General features: G+C 37.6%; 2 protein-coding genes across 2 annotated transcripts; both read right to left on the reverse strand.

Moving 5' to 3' along the window:
* Nucleotides 1–16088: 16088 nt before the first annotated feature.
* On the reverse strand, nt 16089–16936 carry LOC122093626. Its single transcript, XM_042663989.1, has 2 exons — nt 16775–16936; nt 16089–16685 (listed from the first exon to the last, which is right to left on the reverse strand). Exons 1-2 carry the CDS (start codon nt 16917–16919, stop codon nt 16300–16302), a joined length of 531 nt encoding a protein of 176 aa, XP_042519923.1. The 5' UTR covers nt 16920–16936; the 3' UTR covers nt 16089–16299.
* A 78-nt stretch (nt 16937–17014) lies between these two features.
* On the reverse strand, nt 17015–17852 carry LOC122093046. The gene is made up of 2 exons (XM_042663308.1): nt 17123–17852; nt 17015–17019 (listed from the first exon to the last, which is right to left on the reverse strand). Exons 1-2 carry the CDS (start codon nt 17850–17852, stop codon nt 17015–17017), a joined length of 735 nt encoding a protein of 244 aa, XP_042519242.1.
* Nucleotides 17853–24135: the final 6283 nt, after the last annotated feature.

Raw genomic sequence — 24135 nt, forward strand, 5'->3', positions numbered from 1 at the left:
CTCATTCTTTCTTATAGTTATGCTCTGAGGAAACATTTTGATGCATTCACATTTGCCAAGTTCTTAATTAATTATTTTTTTCTTTCTTCCTCTTAACAGAAAATGTTTGCCTAATAATTAATTTGTAGGCTCCGACTAAGTCTAGTGAGGAAAAAATAAATGCATATTCTTTGAAATATTGCTACAACCTTTATTATTTTGTTCCTTAATATCGAAGATGAAATAGATATAGTATTAGACCGGTTTGGTGAGTCATACCTGACCTAATTTTGAACAAGACTTATCGCAATCAGACCTAGGTGATAATAACCAGAATGATTTTTCTTGAAGATGGTTAAGCCCATCTGGGAATGCTTGACATAAAAATGTAATCTTGGCTAGGAGTTAGGATTAGGCCAACTTCATATCAATTGCCACAACAAAGGTTAGTCTCCCACCCCGCCTCCATAATAAAAAAAAAAAAAAAATCCATCCAAAAAAAAAAAAAAAGAGTTTTGGCATTGATAAGAATCTCATATTTTGGTAGGAAGAAGGGGGAATTGGCCTAAAAACTGGATAGGGGGTAAGACGCAGCTGAGCGCTGATGGTTGACTCAAGTGCCCCCAAACATAGACCATCCCTAGTGTGGATTTGCAGTAGTTAGCTCCGGGAAACTAAACTATTGGAAATTGGTAGCCCAGGCTTAGGGTTCAATTGTGGATTGCAACCACACATTGGTTGAGGCCAACCATGAACCCTTATGTGTTTCAATAAATATGAGTTGTCATTTTATTGTGCTCGCATTTGGTAGCTATACCTATCTAACTAGGGCATCCCTTAAGTTATGTTTGGTTGTAAGGGATATTTAAGGGGAAAGGAAGTGAAATTTTCATACTAAAAAGAAACTTATATAATCATTACTTCATATGATTGTATAAACTATTTTATCTTTCAAACCATATTTAATAAAGACACATTTTACATATTATAACAAAGGATTTTGAATGCAAAACAAAATGAAATTTAATAACCAAATATAAAATAATTTGAAGTTAATGATATACAGTCACATGAAGTATGAAAATTTTACTTTTTTTTCTTTATTTTTCCTAACAACCAAACAGTCTTAACATCACACGTGTAAGTCCCAACGATGAGATCGGATCAGGTCTTGACCGATACACCGAAGAGACTCAACGTCTCCACCCATATGATCTCTTGCCACTGTCTTCCACGCCTCACTCTTATCATTGTCACTCGATTACTTTTATTTTTACAGAAAAAAAAAATTTACTCAATACTGTTTTAGTTCACAAGAATATCCAATATTCCATTCCAATTTTATTTTATTTTTATTATTATTTTTTATTTTTCACTTTTACCCTTACTTCGACATGCCCTTCTCTGGTCATGCAATCCCCTCATGCCCCACATCCCACCCTACTGAAGACACTGTGTAACGAATTGGTATCATATTGTCCATTTTAAGGTTTTTTTTTCATGTCATATTAACCATGTCACCATTTATTAATAGCCGAATATCTTCCTCTTTAGTCAATGTAGAATTAAAGGTTTTTAATTCATCCCATCACCTCGTTTCTTGGTTTTTCTTATCTCATTGGATCATTTTTCTATTAGATTACGATAGGACATCCTATAGTTAAGAATGAAAAAAAGAAAACCATCTTCGTTTCCTCCGCATCAGATACCTTACAGTGCATTGTTTCCTCCTTCAATGCTTTAACGACTATTGTGGTTTCAAGTATCAGTATTGGATCATTTGTTCAGCCATATTGTATTGAAATAGACTGAGACTGATAGTAATATCTAACTAATCCAGATCGATTATCCATACCATTTCAGGGATAAAAAAATATTTTTTATTTTTATTTTTATTTTTTTAAACGAAGGCAAAAGTGATTGATACACACTAAACCCCAAACCCAAAATATTTCTCAACATAACCGAAATTTGAAAAAAACCCATCCCATAAATCAAAGATGAATGACTTCGAAGGTGAAGGGCTGGCCATTGGGCTATATTTTATATATGCATCGGTGGTATGCAGACCACACCTACTGCACTACATTCTTCAAGTCATGAACTGGTGTTGGGAGGAAGAACATGGGTGAGGTTGGGGGTGCAAAGGATGGGGAGGATGAGGTGGTGGTGGTGTTCACGGAGGAGGAGAAGATGACCATGATGTGGATCCCACCTACTGCCCTAGACTCTGGTTTGTTAAAGGATTTGGTTCAGTTCCAACCATTTGTTTTGAATCAGTCAATTTGAAAAAAGATCTCTAGATTACCGGGTGAAAAAGAAGGGTATTCTGGGTGTTTAAAAAAATCAGGAGAGAAGAAGAGGTAAAAGTTTAAATTTAGGTGAGTATTAGAAAAAAAAGGTTTTAGGTAGGAGAGTTTTAGTAAATATAGGCTACGTGTAGGGGAGTGATAGTAAATTAGTAACTGCCCCTAAAAATTATTTTGCCTCACACTAAAAGCTGTGTTTGGTTTGCATTCTTGGACATTCTGAGATGTCAAAATTGTTGTTTGTTTTACATTCTAGTTCTCAAATTTAGGAATGGGTACAAGAATGAGGTCCATTCTGGAATGCAAATTTCCACATTCTACATTCCCATTTTGGTATCAACTCTCGTGTTCTATCTTTCCCCAACCATGGCCGAACCCTAATAGCCACCACCCTTCCATCCAAACCCCAGCTGAACATCTATCCCTCTTTCTTTCTCTTCTTTTAGCCGCCACCACCACCTCCAATAGCGGTCGATGGTGGTTGAATATACGAAGTATGATGGAGGTCTTCCGCTGCGAGAATATTAGCAGTACCTTAGATGAGTTAAATAAGATCAAATTCAAGATTCTCCACTCATCCTCATCAAGGATGTTATCTACCTAGTTATATGCGCATCTATTCACAACCCTATATCGAAGGATTGGCGTGCTTCAATGCTCTTAATTCTAAATCAAGGCAAGGGTGTAGGTGCTTGGGTGTCCATGACACTTCTCTTGCTACAAATCAGATTAGATGTTTTCAGGTTTCATCTCAAAGACAGTGAGGAGGTGTCCGAACTCTATCGACATGAATTGATAACTAGTTTGTTGAGATCGAACATCAACTTTGCTATACTTTTGACTATTCTAATGCCCACGAGTTGTTCGATGAAATGTTGACAAAGAATATGAACATTTTAAAATTACGAATGCATTTGGCAAACAAATGTATCCAAAGAATAAATGCATTCGGCAAACAAATGTATCCAAAGAATATTCTCATTCTCGGTTAAGAATGCATTTTAGAGTATAAAAATGGGAATATGTATTCTCATTTTAAGAATGCATACCAAACACAGCCTAAGTGAATAGTTTGGTAATGGAAAACCCAATTGTATGTAATATTGTAATTTTCTCAAAAAAAAAAAATCCATCTACCATAGAAGTATGGTTTCATTTTGGTGAAACCCTAGAATATCCTACATCCAGATGGTTGGATTTTCAAATATCTGATTGTATATCTTGACTTACAGTAGTTTAGGGGCTAAGCTAGAGAGAATCATTCCTCCAAATTCTCGGATTACGTTGTCGATAGACATGAAGCTATCTCAACGTGGACTCTTCTATGCAAAGACAAACTGTGCATGACAATCTAACATTGATGAATTTGGATCCTCTCCAGCTCGTTGAACCCTCCAACCCCATCTCACATCACCCCATTGCCTCGTTTCCTTCAATTAACTACCCAGAATTAAGGGCTGAAAATGGGTCTTCAGTTAGCTAAGGCCTGATGCAGGAAGTAATAATGAACCAATTACCCCAACACCTAAGGAGCAAAATATGGAAGGAAAAGATAATCAGGACTTGCCATGAGCCAGGATTCTGTAATGCAACGTCGAGGTAGAATTTAGGGAAGAGTTGAAGATAGTGTCTTTGGAGTATTGGTGAGAGGGTTGACTCTAACAACAGATTTGAACTCCATAGATGAATTGGTGCCTGAGCCATTTAGGTCAGAAATTGAACCTGAATCCACTTAATTTATAAATGCTCACTCCCTGGAATACAAATCGTGAGTTTTTTTTTTTTTTCCCTTTTAACTTCCAACATTATCAAGAACTTTATTCATCAAAAATAAAAAATACATCAAGAACTTTTACGAATCGTTGTAGATTTATTTTTAGCCCGTTCATTGCATTTGTTGGATCAACTTCTTAAACTTTGATGGTTTTCTATCTCTCTCTTCTCATCCTTTGTTTTTCCTCTTTTCTATTGATCGTTCACATAATGAAAATGAATTTATTGCAATAAAGACAGTGCTCTAACAAGCTTTGCTTTAGAAGAAAAAGGAAAGAAATTGATGGGACTAGAATCCTCAAGGTTACAACCAAAACCCCATGGTAGGATTGAATGCACTGAAGTACAACAGGTCACTCTTGATTAACAGCAGTAATGAGGGTTATGATAGGGCTAGCAAATGGGTCAACAGTAGGGATAGACACTGGTAATAAGGCCTACAGAATATAAACAAAATCTAAGGGTCAGACTGGTGCCCACGGTGGAGTTACTGAGTAGGGTCATTTGCTGCCAGAATTAGGAACTAATTGAAACCTGTGATCCTTAGGTCAGAACACTTTCAAATTGACACACAGGAGGTAAGGAAGGCAATAGGAATCCTTAAAATCACAGTTACAACTGATGGCTAGAATTGAAATTACAGTACCACTCCCAAAATAGCAGCTATAAATCAACCAACAGTATCAACCGACAGCAACCACAGATGGGGCTCAAACTAATGTTGAAGGTAGGATGGAAGGATCTCTTAAACACTTCAAAAGATCAGCCACAAATGATGGCTGCATAGGAAGCAAGGTTCTAAAACTCGATCAGTCTTGGGATCAGTCAAGGCTGATTTTTGTTCTGATCGTCCTGGATCGGATCGTATTGGACAGATTTACCCTGCTTTTTAATAAAAATATTTTTTTTATTATGTTTTACCCTTGAGCCGTACCCATAATCAAGATCGGGTGATTGGTCAAAGCTGATCCAGACGATACTGACCAATCCGATCCTAGTTTTAGAACCATGACAGGGAGTAATAGATTAAGAACAGAATTAGTAACTATAGGGAGAGAATTAGAAACTTATAGCCACATGTCTAACCAGCCAATGGGTGGGCTTGAAAGTACAATCGATGGAAGAGTATGAGTAGGGTAACACCCTGTCAAAGTTTGAGCTATAGTTGATGGATAGATTTTAGTTGCAGGAACTTGAATGTTGCTGCAGTAGAACTCCAAACAAGGCTGACACGGGTTGATTTTGAATCTCCAATGCCAGCCTTCTTTGAGAACTGATGGTAAGTCTTCTATGGAATGCCAGCAACATTAACAGAGAACAAAAGATGGTCTCAGTACCTTAAATTGAAGTTTGTTGCAGGCTTAGTAAAATAGAAACTAGGAAGAAGAAAAGATGGAGAAGAAAAGGGGAAGGAGGGGATATGACCAAGGCCTCTCAACTACGGCCTTGGTCAGTTTCTCACTAACCCTAAGGCATCTCACCTCTCACTGCATCTCACGTCACAGTGGCATAAACCAACACTTTCTTTCCATTCATCAAATCATTGGTTGAGCTCTAGACTCTAGGGCTCTTACAATTATATAGCATGCTGTAGACAATAACCAAAATAAAGAAGCAAAGCTAAAAAAGAACCCCATGCATGGTGTAGGGCCTTGTACAGAGAATAGCATAATTAAAACTAAATAAAAGAAAAAAAAGCTAACTGTCCTCCCCACACTGGACTTATTGAATGAACACCTAATTGGCTGGAAATTAGGCCCATAACTGGACTAAACTTCCTCTATAAGGCTCATACTGATGGCCTGCTGGGCTTAATGGGCCAAATTCTTGCTTTCATCCTTCGAGCTCCATCAGAAATGGAAAAGAAATATTTGTAAAATAAAGTTTATAGGCATATGACTATCTCTATGCATTCACTTATCCATGTCACATTTATTGATGGTTGTTGCCATGTATGACATATGGTAGAGTTTGTAACATTATTGTTGTTTGTAATGTGAGTATATAGATCACTGGAGAAAAATACCTGTGGTCAACCAGGTGACGTTGTATCTTTGTCCAAATGGAGGATCCTGAACAGACTGCATGACAGGAATGAGACATTATACTATAGACTAAGTTCGATCAACAGTATAATATTTCAATTATTTACTGGATTTTAAAACTATGTTAAATCTAATTAAATTTGTCACTGGTTCATCCAGGTTCTTATCGATAATATTGAACAGTTTGCTCCAATAATATACACTCCAACAGTGGGATTGGTTTGCCAAAATTATTCAGGCTTGTTTAGACGTCCACGTGGTATGTATTTCAGTGCATGAAGGGTGTTCTGATTCAAAATATGCATGCCAATGATCGAACTTTCATTATTCTTGTAATTATGTGCCTACACTCTCTGTTAGCCAACCTTTTGTTTGGAGATTTATTTTATTTTAAAGGAAGATGGCTATTTACTCTATTGAACCTGTTAAAAATACTTGGAGCAGCCAAAATTTGTGGCTCAAGGGTATGTGCATTGTTCGGTTTGTCATATCATGGAGTTTCTATGTATTTACACAGGTAGTTATGATAGTGCTGACAGATGGCAGCCGTATTCTTGGCCTGGGAGACCTTGGAGTTCAGGGAATTGGAATACCCAACGGGAAACTTGATATTTATGTTGCTGCTGCTGGCATCAATCCGCAGAGAGTATGTACCTAATCTCCTGCTAATCTCTCTCTTTTGGGCCCTAGTTAGTCCAATTTCATTGATTCGGTCTCAGGTGGTCACTTGCATTTATCCGGTCTTAGGTGGTCCAATCTCTTTGTATCGGTCCCAAGTGACCCGATCTCAAAGACCAAATTCCCTGAACTGGCACATGTGAAGCCCAGTTAGGGAAAATCCAAGAATCAAAGGTTTTTGCCTGTTATAAGATTGGAAGAGCAGCGAATTCCTCCCTTATAACTTTTGGTCCCAAATAGTCTAGATTGATTCGAAAAACCCAACCTTGAGACCAAATTCCCTGAACTGGCACAAGTGAGGCCCAGCAAAGGAAAAATCAATGATCAAAATACTAACATCTTTTGCAAGATTGGAAGAGCAGCGAATTCCTTTCCTCTAATCGGTAGCCCAGGTAAATCCTAAAACTCCAATGAATGAGGCTTCCGCTATTGCAAGATTTGGAACCTGTGATCAACAAATTACAATAGTGCAATTACCCCAACACTAAACCTTCCAATAATCTTCTTCTTGTAGTAGAGAAATTTGAGATGCAATGGAACCATCTATGTGCCACCACAGGATCCCATTTCATGTTACTTTTCCTTTTTCTTGCCCTTAAGGTGCTAAACTCCTGAACCTTTGTACCTCTTTCGATCTATAGGCTTCAGGTTGACGTGCAAGACTAAATTTGGCATATGAATTAAGGTATCAGAAGTTAATTGAAATTGAATATCAGAACCAAAATCTATCCTTTAGAATCGAATTGAAATTAATCGGTTGGTTTTGATTTTGATCATTTTTTTCGGTTTTTTTTTGTTGTAAATTGAACCATTGGTTCGAAACCGATCAAATAGAGATTTACTAGAAACCGAATTGAACCTTCGCTGGACCAATCGAAAACCATTACACCTATAAAACCATTGATTTCAACAGTTTTTTTTTTTAAATAATAAATAAATATTTGTTGCGTTTTTATGGTATTGAATTGCTAAGTGTAGTTTAAGCCTTTAAGGTATCCCAAAGATTTTCTAAACTTCATCTTCCTCAATGTCATTACAGATTGAATTCATGAAATCCCAAAGATTTTCTAAACTCCATCTTGCTTAATGCCATTATAGGTTGAATTCACGAAATTCCAAAGATTTTCTAAACTCCATCTTGCTTAATGCCATTATAGGTTGAATTCACGAAATTGGATTCTAACCAAAATTGAACTCAACCCAAATACAAATATCGAATAACAAAATCAATATCAACCTAGATCACTGGAATTGAATATAAAGCTATAATCAAAGCAGAATAACATGTATATGGAAAATTGGACCAGATAGTATTTGATTTGGTTTCAGTTTAGGGATAATCTTATTTTAGGAGAACGTAGAAGTTGTAATTTTACTTTTTTTCCCTTTCAAAATAACACATTTTTTTTTTTATGAGGATAAATCCTATCGTTTCACATAATACAATATTAGAAAATTTTCAAACTTTTAGAAAACATTTTTTTAACATCTATGTTAAATAACTTTTGAAAATAAAACAAGCAACAATTAGATAAAAACAAAGTTTTCCTTAACCGAGTGGTGAATTCACCATGTGGATCCAAGGGACTAGACCCCACCCGCGCAGCCCCTACCCCTTGAGCGACTTAGATGTCCTGTGATGAATGGATTCCTAATTAACATGAGTAAAGGAAAACTCAATCCTTTAGATAAAGGTTAAAACTCCTTCCATATAATAATTCGGTACAATTTTAGTATAGATTTTTTATAGCAATACCGAGTTGACACCCTAGGTTTAATGCTTTAATCACAACAGCCCCCAACTTCGAGCAGATTAGATAATGAATGGAAGGAGTATGTCTAATTTTTAAGGAAGAAAATGTTACGCCAAAAGTGGAGTAAGTGTGAAACCATTTTGATGGAACTCTAGAATCCTGCTTCTGAGGTTGGACTTTGAACTTCTGATAATGTTTGACTGACAGTAGTTTAGGAGGCAAGAGAATCATGCCTTCAAATTCTCCGTTATGGTGTCGATAGACAAGAAGCTCAATCTGGACTCTTCAACACCATGACTTATAGGCTCATTGGCCTCCATGAAAATCTACCTAACATTGACTATTCCTGTCCCAACTTGTGCTTCTAACTTCCAAAATTGACTTTCTTTGCTTGAATGGCTGGACTTCAGTATAGCTGACGCACGAGGTCATGACGAACCAATTACCAACCCCAATACGCGACAAAAAAATATTCTTCTTCCTCTAGAGAATTTGGAAATATAATGGATCGAACTTTATCTCTATGCCAGCCCAAGATCCCAGTTCATGTTACTCTTCTTTGCTGCCTTTGGGTGCTAAACGTATCGGAACGTTATCTACCTCTATATTGTGGGTACATATCTTGTATTCTGTCGCTTGTAAAGGTGAGTTCTTACTATATATTTATAGCGAATGTTCTTTCTATATAAGCAATTTGAGAGAGGTGGATGTGAGGACAAACGGTAATAACCCTATTCTTCATTAGATAGTAAATAAATAGGATTTCATCTCACTATAGATGTAGTCAATATATTATCGAACCACGTAAATCTTTATGCTCATAGTGTGATTATTATTTATAATTTCTATTCATTTTCTACATCATCTTTAGGTTCCATTTTTACACTCTACCCTTGTGGTTGATACACCTGACTAAATTTGGCGCATAGACCAGCCGGCTCTAATGTGGATTTGCAGTGGTTAGTTCTAGGAAATTACCTAGAACTGGTAGCCCATGGATTAGCGTGCAATTGTGGACTGCAACCAGACGTTGGATTAGGGCCAACCCTTTAAACCCATATTGTGCTGGCCTTGGGAAGCTAACCCTTCTGGCTGGAGTAACCCCTAGGCTTAGTTTGGTTGTCAAGAAATGAATAAAAAGAAAATAATTTTTTTTTAGTGTTAGATTGCAAAAATGCCATGATTGGGAGAAATCCTTATATACCTGAGCGTTCTTCTTTGAGTGTTCTACTCCCAGTGATCTCCACGTGAGTTTCAGGCATGCCCCAACCCAAATCCTGTGGCGACATGAACGTATCATAGTCCAATTCCCTCTGTTGGTGTCTTGAATTGCTTTTGCTACCATTTGATTTCCACGGCAAAGGTACGTAATCTGTGTCGTCACTAGGGCTCCAAAACTATGCCGTTTTATTTTGAATTTTCTTACTCAACATGATTAGGTTATAAAATTTGGTAGAAAGATTCACTGTCAATTTATTTGATTGTATGAGATGTTTGCATAATTTTATCCATCATTTTGCCCATTATTTTATATACGTCATTATATAGTTTTTTAATTTCTATAATTAGGGTTTAAAAGTAGTTTTTATTTAAATTCTACATGCATGTCACATTTGCCATCACACCCACTGTCACAACTTATCCATGTGCATGTATACACTTTCCATCATTGTTCCATACATAACTTATCATAAATAGAAGCTTAAGGTTTTCTCGCATTTTTTGGGTTTTTTGTACTAATAAAATTTGAGTAATTTACAATGCCACCACTGGAGAATGCCAATATTATAGGCATATGCTATCTCATTCACTAAATTAGACTCAGACCCTACAGTCAGTCACTATTATAAAACATAATAAAAATGCTGATATCAGTAGTTAATTTTTTTTTTTCTAAATACTATTTTGCCTTTAAAACTTGAAAATAATGAAGTACCGATTCAGTACCGTAGGTCTATACTTTGGGCATGTTTGATAACGTTTCAAGAAATGCGTTTCTGTTTCCAGAAACAGCAGAAACGGAGTAAAAAGCGTTTGATAAAACTGTTTTGTTTCACTTATTTTCAGAAATAGAAATAGAAATTTTTACTTATTTATGGTTCAAGAAATGACCTAGGCGAAACAAGTTGACTTGTTTCGCCGTTTCTGGAAACGTCTTGTAGCTATTCTTTCATTGGTTACTATCGACTTCTAAAAACATGACTTATCAAACACCTTCAATTCCGTTTCTGTTTCTAGAAACGGAAATTTATGTTTCTGCTGTTTCTTGAAACAGAAACGGCAGAAACGTTATCAAACGGACCCTTTGTAGCTGTCGGTGGGCTAAGGCTAACAAGTGATGACCATCAAAAACCATTTTTCTGTGGAAACACGTCATCCGTCCCAAATTCCGATTCATCGTTTGGGACTCTGGAAGGGTTTCCCAATGGTCTACAAGAGATTCCGAGAAGCCGTTTCCTCTTCTTCCATCCCTCGATGGAATCACGATGTGTTCTTAAATACTTTCAGTTAAGATACGGGCAACAAAATCATCATCGATGGCCTCTACAATGCTTTGGTCCCAAAAAGGGATTCATACCTACAGAAACGACGATGACGAACACAAGCGATTAGGAACCGTCATGGTTACCGGTTTCATCCTAGTTACCATTTTCTGGCAACTCGACAACTCTCCCAAAGGAGTTCAAGAGCGATTAGGGGTCTTCGCCTTTGCAATGTCAACAAATTTCTCCACCTGTGCAGATGCACTCCCCGTGTTCCTTCAAGAACGATACATCTTCATGAGAGAGACAACTTACAATGCTTATCGTCGTTCCTCCTACGTCTTATCCCGCGCCATCGTCATCATACCATCGATAATCTTCCTATCCATAGCATTCGCGGTGACGACATTCTGGGCGGTGGGTGTCGCCGGCGGCATTTGTTGGGTTGGGTTTCCTTCCTTGTGGTGGATGGCCCAAGTATGTTCACTTTGGACAGGTGAAGCTCTTCTTTGTTTGAGGCCTAACAAAGGCATTTTGTCACAAAAATGTTGATAGGAATTTACTCATTTAACCTTATTCATATAATAAGGTTAAGTGAAAGCAAAAGGCAAAAGGCAAAAGGCAGAAGGCAAAAGCAACGGGAACAGTGTTTTATTTAGCACAATTCGTAGGAGAAGAAACCGAAGAGAACCAGAAATTTCTGGGTTTGGGAACAGTCGACATTCACCTTCAAGAACTCGATCGGAAGGTCATTCATGGTCCGATCGAGCTGAATTTTTAACAACAGCTTCGCAACACAACGTTCTACGTTCGGTATGGTGTGATTGTTGTTTGGAGTTTCCTAACTCACTTTTTCAGCCACGTTTTCGTTGCTGCTGTTTTGGTAAGATCTCTTCAGTTTCTTGTTTCTTTCATTTGGGAATTCATTTTGTTGATGATATATGCCAAGGTATGTTGCTCTTGATGCTTGGAATCATTATATGTCTCTAATTACAGTTAGAGAGGATTTTTATGTATTTCCATTACTTGAAGATAGTGGATTTTAGTGGACTACGGTCCTATGGTTGTTACTCCTCTCATTGGGGAGGTTTTTCACGTTAAATCGATTGTGTTGATGTGTGTGTTTGTGAATGGTGGATTTGATCACTGATTTGTGCATTGTAGTTATTTTCTTGAGCACTTGATTAGTGCACACATTGTGTTTGATGAATTGCCCCATTGAGTTCTACTTGATTGTTTCCTATTAGGTTCACCCAATAGGGAAAGAATTTGTTCCTCATTATTACTAACTGGGTACATTTTTCGGTTACCCCATTGCCTTTCCCGTCAGCATTAAAAGGTTCTTTTTCTACTTTGGGATCATATTAGCTTCCTTCTGGGCTGGGAGCACATTCTTATCAGGGGTGGTGTCACACGTGATGCTTCGTTACACGGTAGTGGTGACCCTACTAAGTGTTTCATGTGAGAGGTACAGATGTTCGATAATACGCCGTTGGAGGTGGCACCGACAGAGACGAAGGTGATGTTGTTGAAGACTTTGAATAGCTCTTTATAAACGTAACTAGCACCACCTGCGTGACAATGGAAATTGATATATTGATGAAGCAGACCGTGACAGATCTAAGTAAGTGAAATTGCCTATGGATAACCAGTTGGAATCACAAGCCGTAGGTAGGGAGAGAAGGATAGAAAGAGAGAAAGTGATAAGGAGAGAATGAAATGGTATATAGATGTTTATGAAGAGGGGTATTTTTGGGATAATAAGATAAGGATGTTTTATTTATAAGGGTTAAAGTGTCATTTCATAGCATCACTTAATAGAGACTGATGGTAGGGGATCTGTGTCTAATTTGATGAAGGAGATGGGGTGTTCCTATAATACTGGCATTCTTCAGGGGGTGGCGCTGTAAATTACCCATAAAATTTTCCATCTACTATCCTTTTATATTTAGCGCAACTGGAGTTCTGTAGGTGTTCTTCCTACTTTAGAATAAATTTGATTATTTTTGCTTACTAACATTCCTTATCTTTTTATTAACGCTAAATAGAGATTTATTAACGTCTGAACAAAGTTCCAACATTGTCAAAATCCATCAACTTAATAGCAAGAGTTGTATCAAAGCAAGAAAGAGGGGATTGAGAAGAGGCAGCATACAAGGCCAATAAATCTGCAACAGAGTTGGCCTCCCTAAGAGAATGACAAAACACAACTTCAATCAAAAGAGAAGAAAGCATATGGAAATCAGAGATGATACTCCCAATACACCAAGGGTAAGACGAGCAAGTGTCGTTGAGAAGGTTAACAATCAGTAGGTTGCCACTCTCAGTGATGACCCGATTGAATTTCTTGTGGAGAGCTAACAGGAGAGCTTGATGAGCATCCATAGCCTCATCAACCAGGGAAATTTTTTTTCCAATGCCACAAGAAAAGCCACATATAAAGGTAGCATTGGCATCTTGACACACACCACCAATACCAGAAAACCCAGGGTTCCAGCACTTGCACCATCAACATTAATATTGAAGAAAGAGGGAGTTGGGGAGACCAAGAAATCACCCGCACCTCCTGGCAATGGTATTTGAGACAATGATGTGCGACATTTTTAGAAGCTTCAATCGAGAGAAGGACGATCTTGGCATGATTGAAATTCTCAAATCAAAATCATTCCCGATGTGCCAGAGAATGCTACAGAAGGTAAAGGACCCCATTTAACAGCAAAATGGGGGTATTTCGGGGATAATAAAGAAAGGACACTCAAAAAATTTAACACTTAGTCATTGTTGATAGAATCTTGTGATCCAGGGGGAGGGGAGTGAAATGTTTTACAAAACGTGGGGGAACTTGATATTTAGCTATAGTTCAGGGGAGGGGAGTGATAATTCTTCATTTATTTATTAAATTGCGGCCTAATCAAGACCAAATCAATAGTAAATCTATTAAGAGAAGTAGAAATCAAACTAAAATTGATGCATCTTTATTGATTCATGCATGTTTGAGTTTCATTCATTCTCACAATGAAACCAATAAAACTAAACAAAAACCGATCCAAACTGACCGATTGATAGCTCTAACTCGTCTCCTTATTTATTTATTATTATTTTTTTTTGGTAAAAACAGTCTCCTTCGATTGACTACCTTAAATTAAGTACCGCACGAGCTCATGTCATGACGATCCAATTAACCCAACACCTAATACAAATGCCGAAATAGCCGACACTACCACCTAGAAGTGAGAAACAAGAGGTCAAATTATCAAAGCAAAGATATCTATCTGGCAGAAGAGGGAGATAGCTACGTTGATCGATTGGAAACTAATCGATTTTAGTTTTGATTTGAAATTGAATCTTCGGTTTGGTTCACATTCGGCTGTGAACAGAAAAGCATCGGTTCCAACCCAATAAATTGAATAGAAATCGAATAAATCATAAACTAGAAACCGAAGTGAACTTCGGTTGGACCAATCGACCACCGTTACATCTGTAAAACTCTTGAGAAATTTACATCCGCCTCCCTTGTATTTTTCTCTTATTACAAATCCTCCCTTTATATTTTCGAAAATTACATCTCCCTCCCTAAATCCCTGTCATTTGACACAGTTAGTGTAGTGTTAGTTTTGATGTATAAAAGATGATTTTAACCTTATGAAATATTCAACCAAATTTATTACCTATTTTACTTGTACTACCTCTTAAAACTTTTTTAATATTATGGTCTCATGGTAATTAGGGGTGCAAGTTTGGCCCTGATGGCCCGAACCCGCCTTGATCCCGAACAAGTACCAACCCAAATTTTTTAGCCCTGAGGGCCGGCCCGACCTTGAAATTTCTAACCTTGAGTTAGGGTCAAGGCGGGAAAGGGTTTATGCCTTTGGCCCACCCAGCCCTCCCCAAACCCGGCCTTGATTTTTGCCCCTAATGTGTGACCCTGGGTGTGACCCTGATGTTAACCCTAAATTTAATCTAATTTTATATATTGTTTGAAATTGAGTCATTGACATCTGAAAACTCTTAATATATCTTCTCACCTATCACTCTTGCTTTTTTTACTAAGAAATTTGTAACTTTTTATTTTTTATCTCCTTTTTATTATGAATATTTTTTTATTTTTAAGTTATTTCATATTTTGCAGGGTCAAGATCAGGATTTACCCATCCCTTGATGGCAAACCAAGGTTAGGGTCAATTAGGGTCAGGGTCAGGGTCAAGGTCAGGGTCATCCTAGCCCGACCCTGAAAAATCAGGCCAATCAGGATAGGTAAGGGTTGGGCTGAACCCTGAAGGGTAGGGCCAAGGTTGAACTTTTGCAGTCCTGAGTCAGGGTCAGGACGGGTTTGGGCCCAGTTAAGGAGACTGAGGGTTGGGCTCACCCCTAATGGTAATACTCTGTCTCTCACATAAAAAGACTTTTTTTTTTTGTGGGAATGTTGGAATAGTTAGGAATGGGAAGTGCAGAGGAGACATTATGTGGATGAGGAGCGTCAAAGTAAGAAATGCTTGGAATCTATTTGCAGAGATTGACGATTCTTCTCATGGCAACTGGGATTCCACTCATTATGATCCACATCTTTTGCAAGTCAATATTGATCCTTATCGATCAATCTCTGATGATTAATTACATTGGTGGTTGCGTTGTTTGCATACAAATTAATCCCACAAATATTTTCTTACACAACCAATTTCCTAATCCAAAAGTTCCTTCAGGCATAGAGCATCATAACCTGAAGAGCTTACATATCCACGATGATGCTGGCCCTATATCTGTTACAAAGTGGCTTGGGATTTACAAGTCGGGACCACTGTTAGTTAAAACGGGAACGGCAAAAAAACAGAGACGTACGGTACGTGTTTTAAACGGATAAAAACGATGAACGGTACGGTAAAAAAAACGGTCAAAAAAACAGGAAACGTCAAACGGACGGAAACGAACAGTACGAGTATTAAACGTGTAGTTTTCAAAAAAAACGAAACCAAAAAAACGGCAATATATCATCATGTAATTTGAGAGATTATTGTCTGTATACCTGCATCTAATGTTCTAAACTACATCAACATCAAACATTCATGCATATATCATCCAAAATATAGCATCCAATGTAAATTCCAAATTAAAACTTAATACATCATATTAAAAAAGACATGTCCAAAATATATAAAAAAAAAAAAAAAAACTATCCATCCATATCATCCAAGATGTCTAAAGAACTCAGTATCATTATAACAGGTCCAAAGATCAATGATAAAAAAAAAAAAAAAAAAAAAAAAAAAAAAAAAAAAAAAGATCAATGAGGAGACATTAAACTACATGAAGTAGATCCTCCATCAGCTCCAGTGTCAGATGGTTCAGGTTCCTCGTACGTCTGCTTAAGCCTCTCCATTTCAAGCTCAAAGTCTGCTATAGGTAAGTCACCAAGATTATCTAAATCGATAGGCCTTGAATCTTTATGTAGTTGGCTTTCATAGTTCTCCCTCATCATAGAGTTCATCCTAATGTACACCAAATCCTCTAGCATCTCTGGGGCTAATCTATTTCTTTTCTTTGTTTGTGCTGCATCCCAAACACTCCAATTACGCTCACAAGGAGAGGAACTACAAGGCTGACTCAAGATTCTACAAGCAATATTTTGAAGCACAGGAAATGCACTACCAACAAATTGCCACCAAATCCCTACAAATCAACATAAGTAAACAAATATAAGAATGCTATATTTAATTAAAAAAAAATACAATAATAAACTAATTAACTAAGTCACTTACTTGGATGATTAGTTTTCATCATTGTCTGCCCTGTCATATTGAACAACAATGGACTTTTCATGCGATAATCAATGACTTCTTGCATGAATTGCTCACGATCTTCTAAAGGAACCATGATGTCCATTATAAAATCTTGTGCATTCATAAATTTAGTTCCATCAATATCAAATCGACCATCAAACATAATAGAAGGATTCAAAAGTGCACCAAAGAGATGAACATGATGAATAATGTTCTTCTCTAACCTAAATTGAAACAAATCCATTATGGCTAAATACTTCCCTCCATCCTTCTCCACAAATTTTCTCAATGTTTCTTTTGCCCTTTCTGTTGCTTCATATAAGTAACCTGCAGTAGAACCATCTGAATCAACAAGGCGAAGAATACGAATAAGTGGCTCCATGAAAGCAACAACTTCCTTTGCCCCCTGCCAAAATGTCTCTGATTGAATTATTCGAACAATTCTCACTGCCATTTCAGTTCTATTGAATTGAAAGGCTCTCCACTCAGATGATGCAATAAAAAGCCTCAGCTCATTCTCAACAACAATAAGAGACTGCAGTATAAAAAAATAAGTATCAAACCTTGTCTTGCAAGGCTGCTTGATATCTCTATTGTTGGTGAATTTTCTCATCAATGCTACAATACCTGTGTGCCTGTGAATATAATCCACTACAAGTTTTCCATCTTCTATAACTTCCCTCACCCATTTAACTTTTTTGTGAATATCTTTCAAAAACAGATTAATCCCATGAGCAGCACAATTTGTTCTATATATATGACGCAATTTTCCAGACAACATATCACCACAAGAACAAAAGTTAGAACCATTATCTGAAATAAATTGCACAACATTCTTTGGTCCAACTTTTTCAATGACATCAGAAATTTCATTGAAAAGAAATGTGGAAGTTAATCTATTTATACTGCACTCAATACATTTCAAAAACACAGCACCCCCAGGAGAGTAAGCAATCACATTAACCCATGACCTCTTCTTTATGTCAGTCCAAGAATCAGACATAATTGTGCAACCTGTGATATCCCATATCGCCTTTATACTGCTAACATATTGCATGATTTCTGTTTTTTTTCCAGGAATCAAACTGGTCCGAAGTTGCTATAACTAGGTACAACATAACTTGTACCATAAGCACATGCACCCCTTAGCATCTCAATAAAAGAATTTGTCTGAATAACATTGAAGGAAATGTTATTATTGACAAAAAAATCAGTTACCAACATGTCCAATGATTTCTTGTCTTGCTTAGCAGCCATCTCTAGCATTGTGGGTTGATGTGCAACCCTAACATGAGGCATAGAAGGTGTGCTACTTGTGGAACCCATTCCACTTTCAAGAGAATCACTCATTCTTTTCTTAGCAGATCTACTCAAATTAAATTCTGTCAGGGCATCAGCTTGATTGTGCTTAGGAATTTGGGTGCAAATTTGAACATCATGTCCAGGTTGACAAGCTAAATGAGCCTTCACTCGTGAAACACTCCCGGAATAATTAAGTCCACAATAGTTACATGTGAAACGGCCCAAACCACGTTGCTCTACATGTTCCCAAAATTTATCCTTAGGTCTCACCATTTTGCTTAAGCTCAGGTAGCTCAACTTTGAAATACCTACATAATATAATAAAACATCCTTTCCAATCTCAACAAATAGAATAATTAACGTATAACGAATGAACGATGAGTAAATTCCTTTCAAAAAAATTAAATCATAGATTAGTAAATGAAAAAAAAAAGGGATGTAAAATGCCAAATCGGATTAGTAATCAGAAAAACAGAATTATAATACCCAATCAATCAGAAAACAGAATTATATCTTACTCACTGCAACAGTCGATCATGAGGTATTTGAGAGAGGACAATTGCCCTAGATAAGGCAAGACCATGCAATTATGACAATGACTGAGTATAACAGCCTCTAAATTAGAGAAGGAACGGTGGCCTACCCAACTTGGAAATCTTGTACCACCATAACTGACAATTCTTAGCATTTCAATATTGGTGTGGGGTTGCAGTTGGTCAAGTACATTCTCCTCAACTTTTTCATTTCGTGAATTAGGAAATCTATCTTTGCTTTCGTAATCACTCCAGCACAACTGTAACTCACGAAGGTGTGGCTTATTCTTTAAATTGGCTTCAATGGCATCTGGCCTGGTATTGCCAACATTTTCCAAATTTGAAATTCTTAGGGGCCCCCGGAGTTGGGAGTTACTCCATGGTTGATTGAAATTGCAGATTGAAAGTAACTTGGAAAAAGAAGCCATGGCGCAATTGACCCTTGCTCCCAGACCCTTTTGATGCTATATTACAGAACAAGAGGAAGAAGAAGAGTAGAGACAGAGAGAAAGGCTCACAACAAGGGCTCGAAGAGCGTACCTCAACAGCAACCCTCTCAAACCACGGCTCCTGAGGACGGCAACTCGTCTCAGCAGCTGTTGCTCACTGGTTTTGATGCCGCTTCTGACGACAGCCAAAACCTTCACGCCAACTGTGGATCCGCTGAACGGTGGATCCGCTTCCGACTGACGGCCAAAACCTTCACGCCGATCTCAGCAGCTGTTGCTCACTCGTTTTGATGCCGCTCTGAAGTCTGAACTCTGAACCGTCGTCAATCCGCTGCAGCCAACATTCGTGAGCCGCCTTCAGGTAATGGCTCCGTTCGCTCGGTTTTTCCTAGGTTGGAAAATCGACTCATGAAAGAAGGGAGAGATGGAGTCACGGACTCACCGGGAGAGATGGAGTCATGGACTCACCGGAGCACCGAACTACAGCTACGATTCACGGATTCACGGATTCACCGGAGCACAATTTCAGAACTCAGAAAGAAGCGATCCTAGAGAAGGTTCAGGCCAATCAACTCCAGACTCTCTCATTTGCCGAAGAAAGGATCCTTCAAAAGATCCGTGAGAAAGAAGCAGAGATGGAAGACATTAACAGGAAGAATATGGAAGGGAAGGGATTTGGGGAAGAAAACGAAGGGAAGGGATTTGGGGAAGAAATGAATTCAGAAATCTTAAAACGTTTTCTTCGGTTTTGGGTTTTTTTTTTTATTTTTATTTTAAAGTATTATTGATAAAATTTCCATTTTGCCCTTATAAAACGTATACGCGTTTTAAACGTGCGTTTAAAACGTTTTATACAGCCGTACCCGTTTTTTCCCGCATTGTATGGAAGCATACGGTAATACGCGTTTTAAACGGCAAAAAAACGCGAACGCGTTTTAACTAACAGTGGTCGGGATTGGGGCTTCTAGGGGCATCATTGGTGTTGAGGTTGAAGTTCACCAGTTAGAGTCGGTTATTTTTGCATTTCGTTCATCGTTCAACTTTTCCGGAGAAGATAGAGATGTAAAGGGTTGGGTTGAAGTGTATGTAAGGGGTGGGTTGAAGTGGGAAAAATGGATGTAAATCAATGTTTTATTTTAAAAGGGTGAAAGAGTCAAAACACGATATTAAAGGGTAAATTGAATAGTATTGAAAGTTTAGATAAAACTTAAGGGGTATGTCTAAATGTAACCGACCCGGTTACAAAAACCTTGTAACCTAAATTATTGTGTCCCCATTATTTTGTCATTTTGTGATTGCTTTTAAGGTCAAAAAAGTAAATTACTGTGTTCCCATTATTTTGTCATTTGTGATTACTTTTAAGGTCAAAAAAGTAAATTACCGTGTCCCATTTATTTTGTCATTTTGTGATTGTTTTTAAGGTCAAAAAAGCAAATTCAACCTCAACTTTTTGAATTATTACTTTGATTTAAATGGCAAAATGAGGAGTATTTTGAGAATGAATACACACTCTTCCCAAACAACCCGAACAACCCCTCGCCCCAACTGATTGTCTTCCTCCTTGCGAGTCTTTCCGTTACCTTTCCTGATTTTTATGGCATAAAGTTTGGCAAGATCATCTCCAGTGAGTCAAGTAAAGGCACTCTTTCTTTTCGGCATGTCCAATGCTTTCCTGGGTTTTAGGGTTTAAAACTTTTGGTGGACTTCATTTTTGTTTTTTGAAATTTAGAAAACAAAACCTCTTCCCAGAAATTCATATATCAATTATATTGCAATAATTTCTATTATTGTGCATTAGAGATGAGGTGAGTAAGATAGTTCTAATCATGTCTCTTTTTCTCTCTTTAAAGAAATCAATTGTATTAAATATGCTAGTGTTTTTAAGAAAGTTAAAATTCAGGAAGATGACAAATGGTAATATTGTATGCTTTTTTTTTTCCCGTAAAGTAATATCGTAGGCTTGGTACTACTATAATGATGACATGTGAAATTTTGTAATTATAATATATTTTATAGGTTGATTCTAAGGGTTTTGGGATTGATTCTGATCAATTCTAATTTGATTTAGATTTGGATTGATATTGGCAGCTACTAATTTGATCTTTGATTCTGTGTTTAAAATTGATTATAAAGTTTATAGGACTAGATCATGGGTCTTAAGATTTGAGGGTGATTCTAGGGTTCCGATTTTGATTCGATTGGATCAAAATTTATAGGAATCAGTTCCAAGGATGTAGGGGACGGTATTAGTATCGGTCTCTGTCGATGTCGATTTGATACCTATCCAGATCGGTGGGTTTCGATCTATTTTACCCTTGATTTTTATAAAAGGGACTACTTTTTACCTATTTTACCCTTGAAACCATTTGGATAACCGATCCAGATCGAGGATCGATCTCAGCCGATACGATCGATCCTTGATCGATACTTGAAACTATGATCAGTTCGATCTCTAATTCCAAGTTAAAAATCCCTAGCTGATTTGGCTAGTTCGGATCAATCTCAATTCCGATCATTATAGAATGGCATATCTAGGATTTTTGGGATTACGCTATTGGTTTTTAGAATTTAGTGTCAATTCTAGCATTTTTGTGATTGATTCGGATATGATCCAGACTGGAATCATTAGGGACCAATTTATTTTTTGATTTTAGTTACAATTCTGGTATTAGCCTATCTGGATTAGAATTGGTCATGAACTATCCAACTTCGGAAGTTTTAGAATGGTCAATTTAGAATTGGAATCACTAGAGGGAATGTTTTGATACTCAATTTTGAGTTTAAAATCATTGGTTGAATAAACCAATTTCGATCCAAATCGACCATAATAATACCTATCCAGGTTGTTTCAGAATGACTGATTATAAAAAGACATTTGTTTTAAGATTTGTCATAAAATTATACCAATTTGTTCTAATTTGGGCTTGTTGCTCAAGATTAAAAGTTTTGAAGAACCACTCACGTTTTTATTTGTTTTTGGGTGATTCAAAATCATTTCTGAGAAAAGGTTTGTCGATTTGGTATTCATGATCAACCTGAATCATGTAGACTTCAGAACTTCGTTCAGGTGGAGCTACATCAGAAGGTGTTGGAGATTGGGATTGATTTTGATTAGTTTGTTGTTGTTCAGAGTGAGCTGGTTCAGATACAGATGAAGAAACATCATAGGTACCATGAACAATATTTTGGGTTTGGTAAAGTCCAGAGATGTTTGAATGATGAGGTGGAGTCCTAAAAGGAGGAATCCAATCATTGACAGGTGCTCTAGTTGTTACGTCCCTTTGGGAGGAAGACGAAGCATCAGAGCACGATCTTCTGGAGGTTTGGTAGACAGGAGGAGGAGTCCCTCTGTCGAACCGAATGGAAACTAAACCATCTAGGTCTTGAGTGATAGACTGAATGTTGGTGTTTGAAACTTGAGGTGGAATAGTGGTAGTTTGCATTTGCCATTCATCTAGGAAAGAGATGTCTTTCCACTGAACTAGTTTTGGGTATACAATTTGACCGTGCATACAATCGGTTTCTAGGTAAAGGGTTTGACCTTTAGGAGAAGTCCGAAGAGCACGAGGTCGGACAGTTTTCATAGCTTTGTATTTGATGCGATGGATAATGGAGATAGGGATGGTTCCATGCATCAATTTGTAACCATGGGTTTTGAGGTTAATCTTGAGGGAATGAAGAATATTTGGGTCCTCCAGAGCTACAGACATGTTTGGGTAAACATTGAAGTGGACAGAGACGCAACCCTAAAACAATGCAGAAGATAATGGAAAAACAAAATAAACAATGCACACGAATTTTACGAGGTTCGGCAAGGTTGTCAACGTTTCCGGTGAGATGAGATCATTTTTCACTATCAATGGAGAATAGGGTTACAGCGCTCGTCCTCACACCTCTCAGTATTACTTGCATTATAGAGAAAGAAACTCTCGCTACAAATATATAGCGAAAAAACCCTAATCCAGAATGTACACAATTACCCTCAAATAAAAAATTCGAGTAGGGGGCTACGCCCCCCTACACCCCCTGCTATGCAGGGGGCCTCCTGCCCCCTTGCAACCCCCACAGGCACCGCCGTCCTGCCTGTCTAGGTGCTGCACCAGTACTCCCTGGATTAAACTACGACGGAATACAAGACATCATACACCAACAACAGGTCCATAGCAGAGGCTGGTTTCAATGGCTCCTAGAAGGGAATCATTGAATTCAAGAAACCTTTGGTCACGAAGGGCTAACAGCAAAGATGTGTTAAATCCTTCACGATGAAGGGGTTTGATGGCCACTTGAACGAGGCCGATATGGACATAATTAAATTTGTGTTTGGTGTATAACTCTTGTAAAGAATTTGGATCAAAAAGTGTAATTTCTTTTGTTTCTGGAGTAAAATTAATGGTTTATTCAACAGTTTTGATGGTCTCCCAAGAGATCCAATCTCTGTCATAAATTTCTTTGTGGGATACTTTAGGCATATCCCATCTTTGGAGTCGACAGTTGAGATTTATAGTTTGTTCATCATTAATTTGTTCATCATAACGGAGCACATTAGAACTTGTGCTTGCCTCATTTGCCGATCTCATCGACATGGAGCGGGATAGACAATTCATTGTTTGAGATATCTTAAACTAGGGGTAACCTCCTAGATCTAAGTTTTAAGATGGTATTTCCAACATAACTTGGGCACAAACGTGGTCTTACACTCATCTGCCACTCCTCCCAAGAGTCCAAAGGCATATACCGCGTCGAAAAACTGAGAAATGAAAGGATTACTCAAAAGAAAAGAAATCTGCAAATAAAATAAACCGAATCCACCACTACTGTGGATCTGATACCAGATAACAATGATCATTCGTAATCAGTGGTATCATGGGTTATTCTTTAATTTTTTTTAAGGAGAACAGTGACAAACAATGTGCGCATGGTTCCTCTTTCTTGCTTCTCCAAGAATTATGAATTTTTCTATTTGACTCATCCATGGGTTACCCAGATGTGTGGATAACACATGGTCCCATGTTTGATTTTCCATCTGTACGTCTATGATTTAAGTGCAGACTTTGGT

This window comes from Macadamia integrifolia, chromosome 11, assembly GCF_013358625.1.
Source record: "Macadamia integrifolia cultivar HAES 741 chromosome 11, SCU_Mint_v3, whole genome shotgun sequence".
Classification (NCBI taxonomy): domain Eukaryota; kingdom Viridiplantae; phylum Streptophyta; class Magnoliopsida; order Proteales; family Proteaceae; genus Macadamia; species Macadamia integrifolia.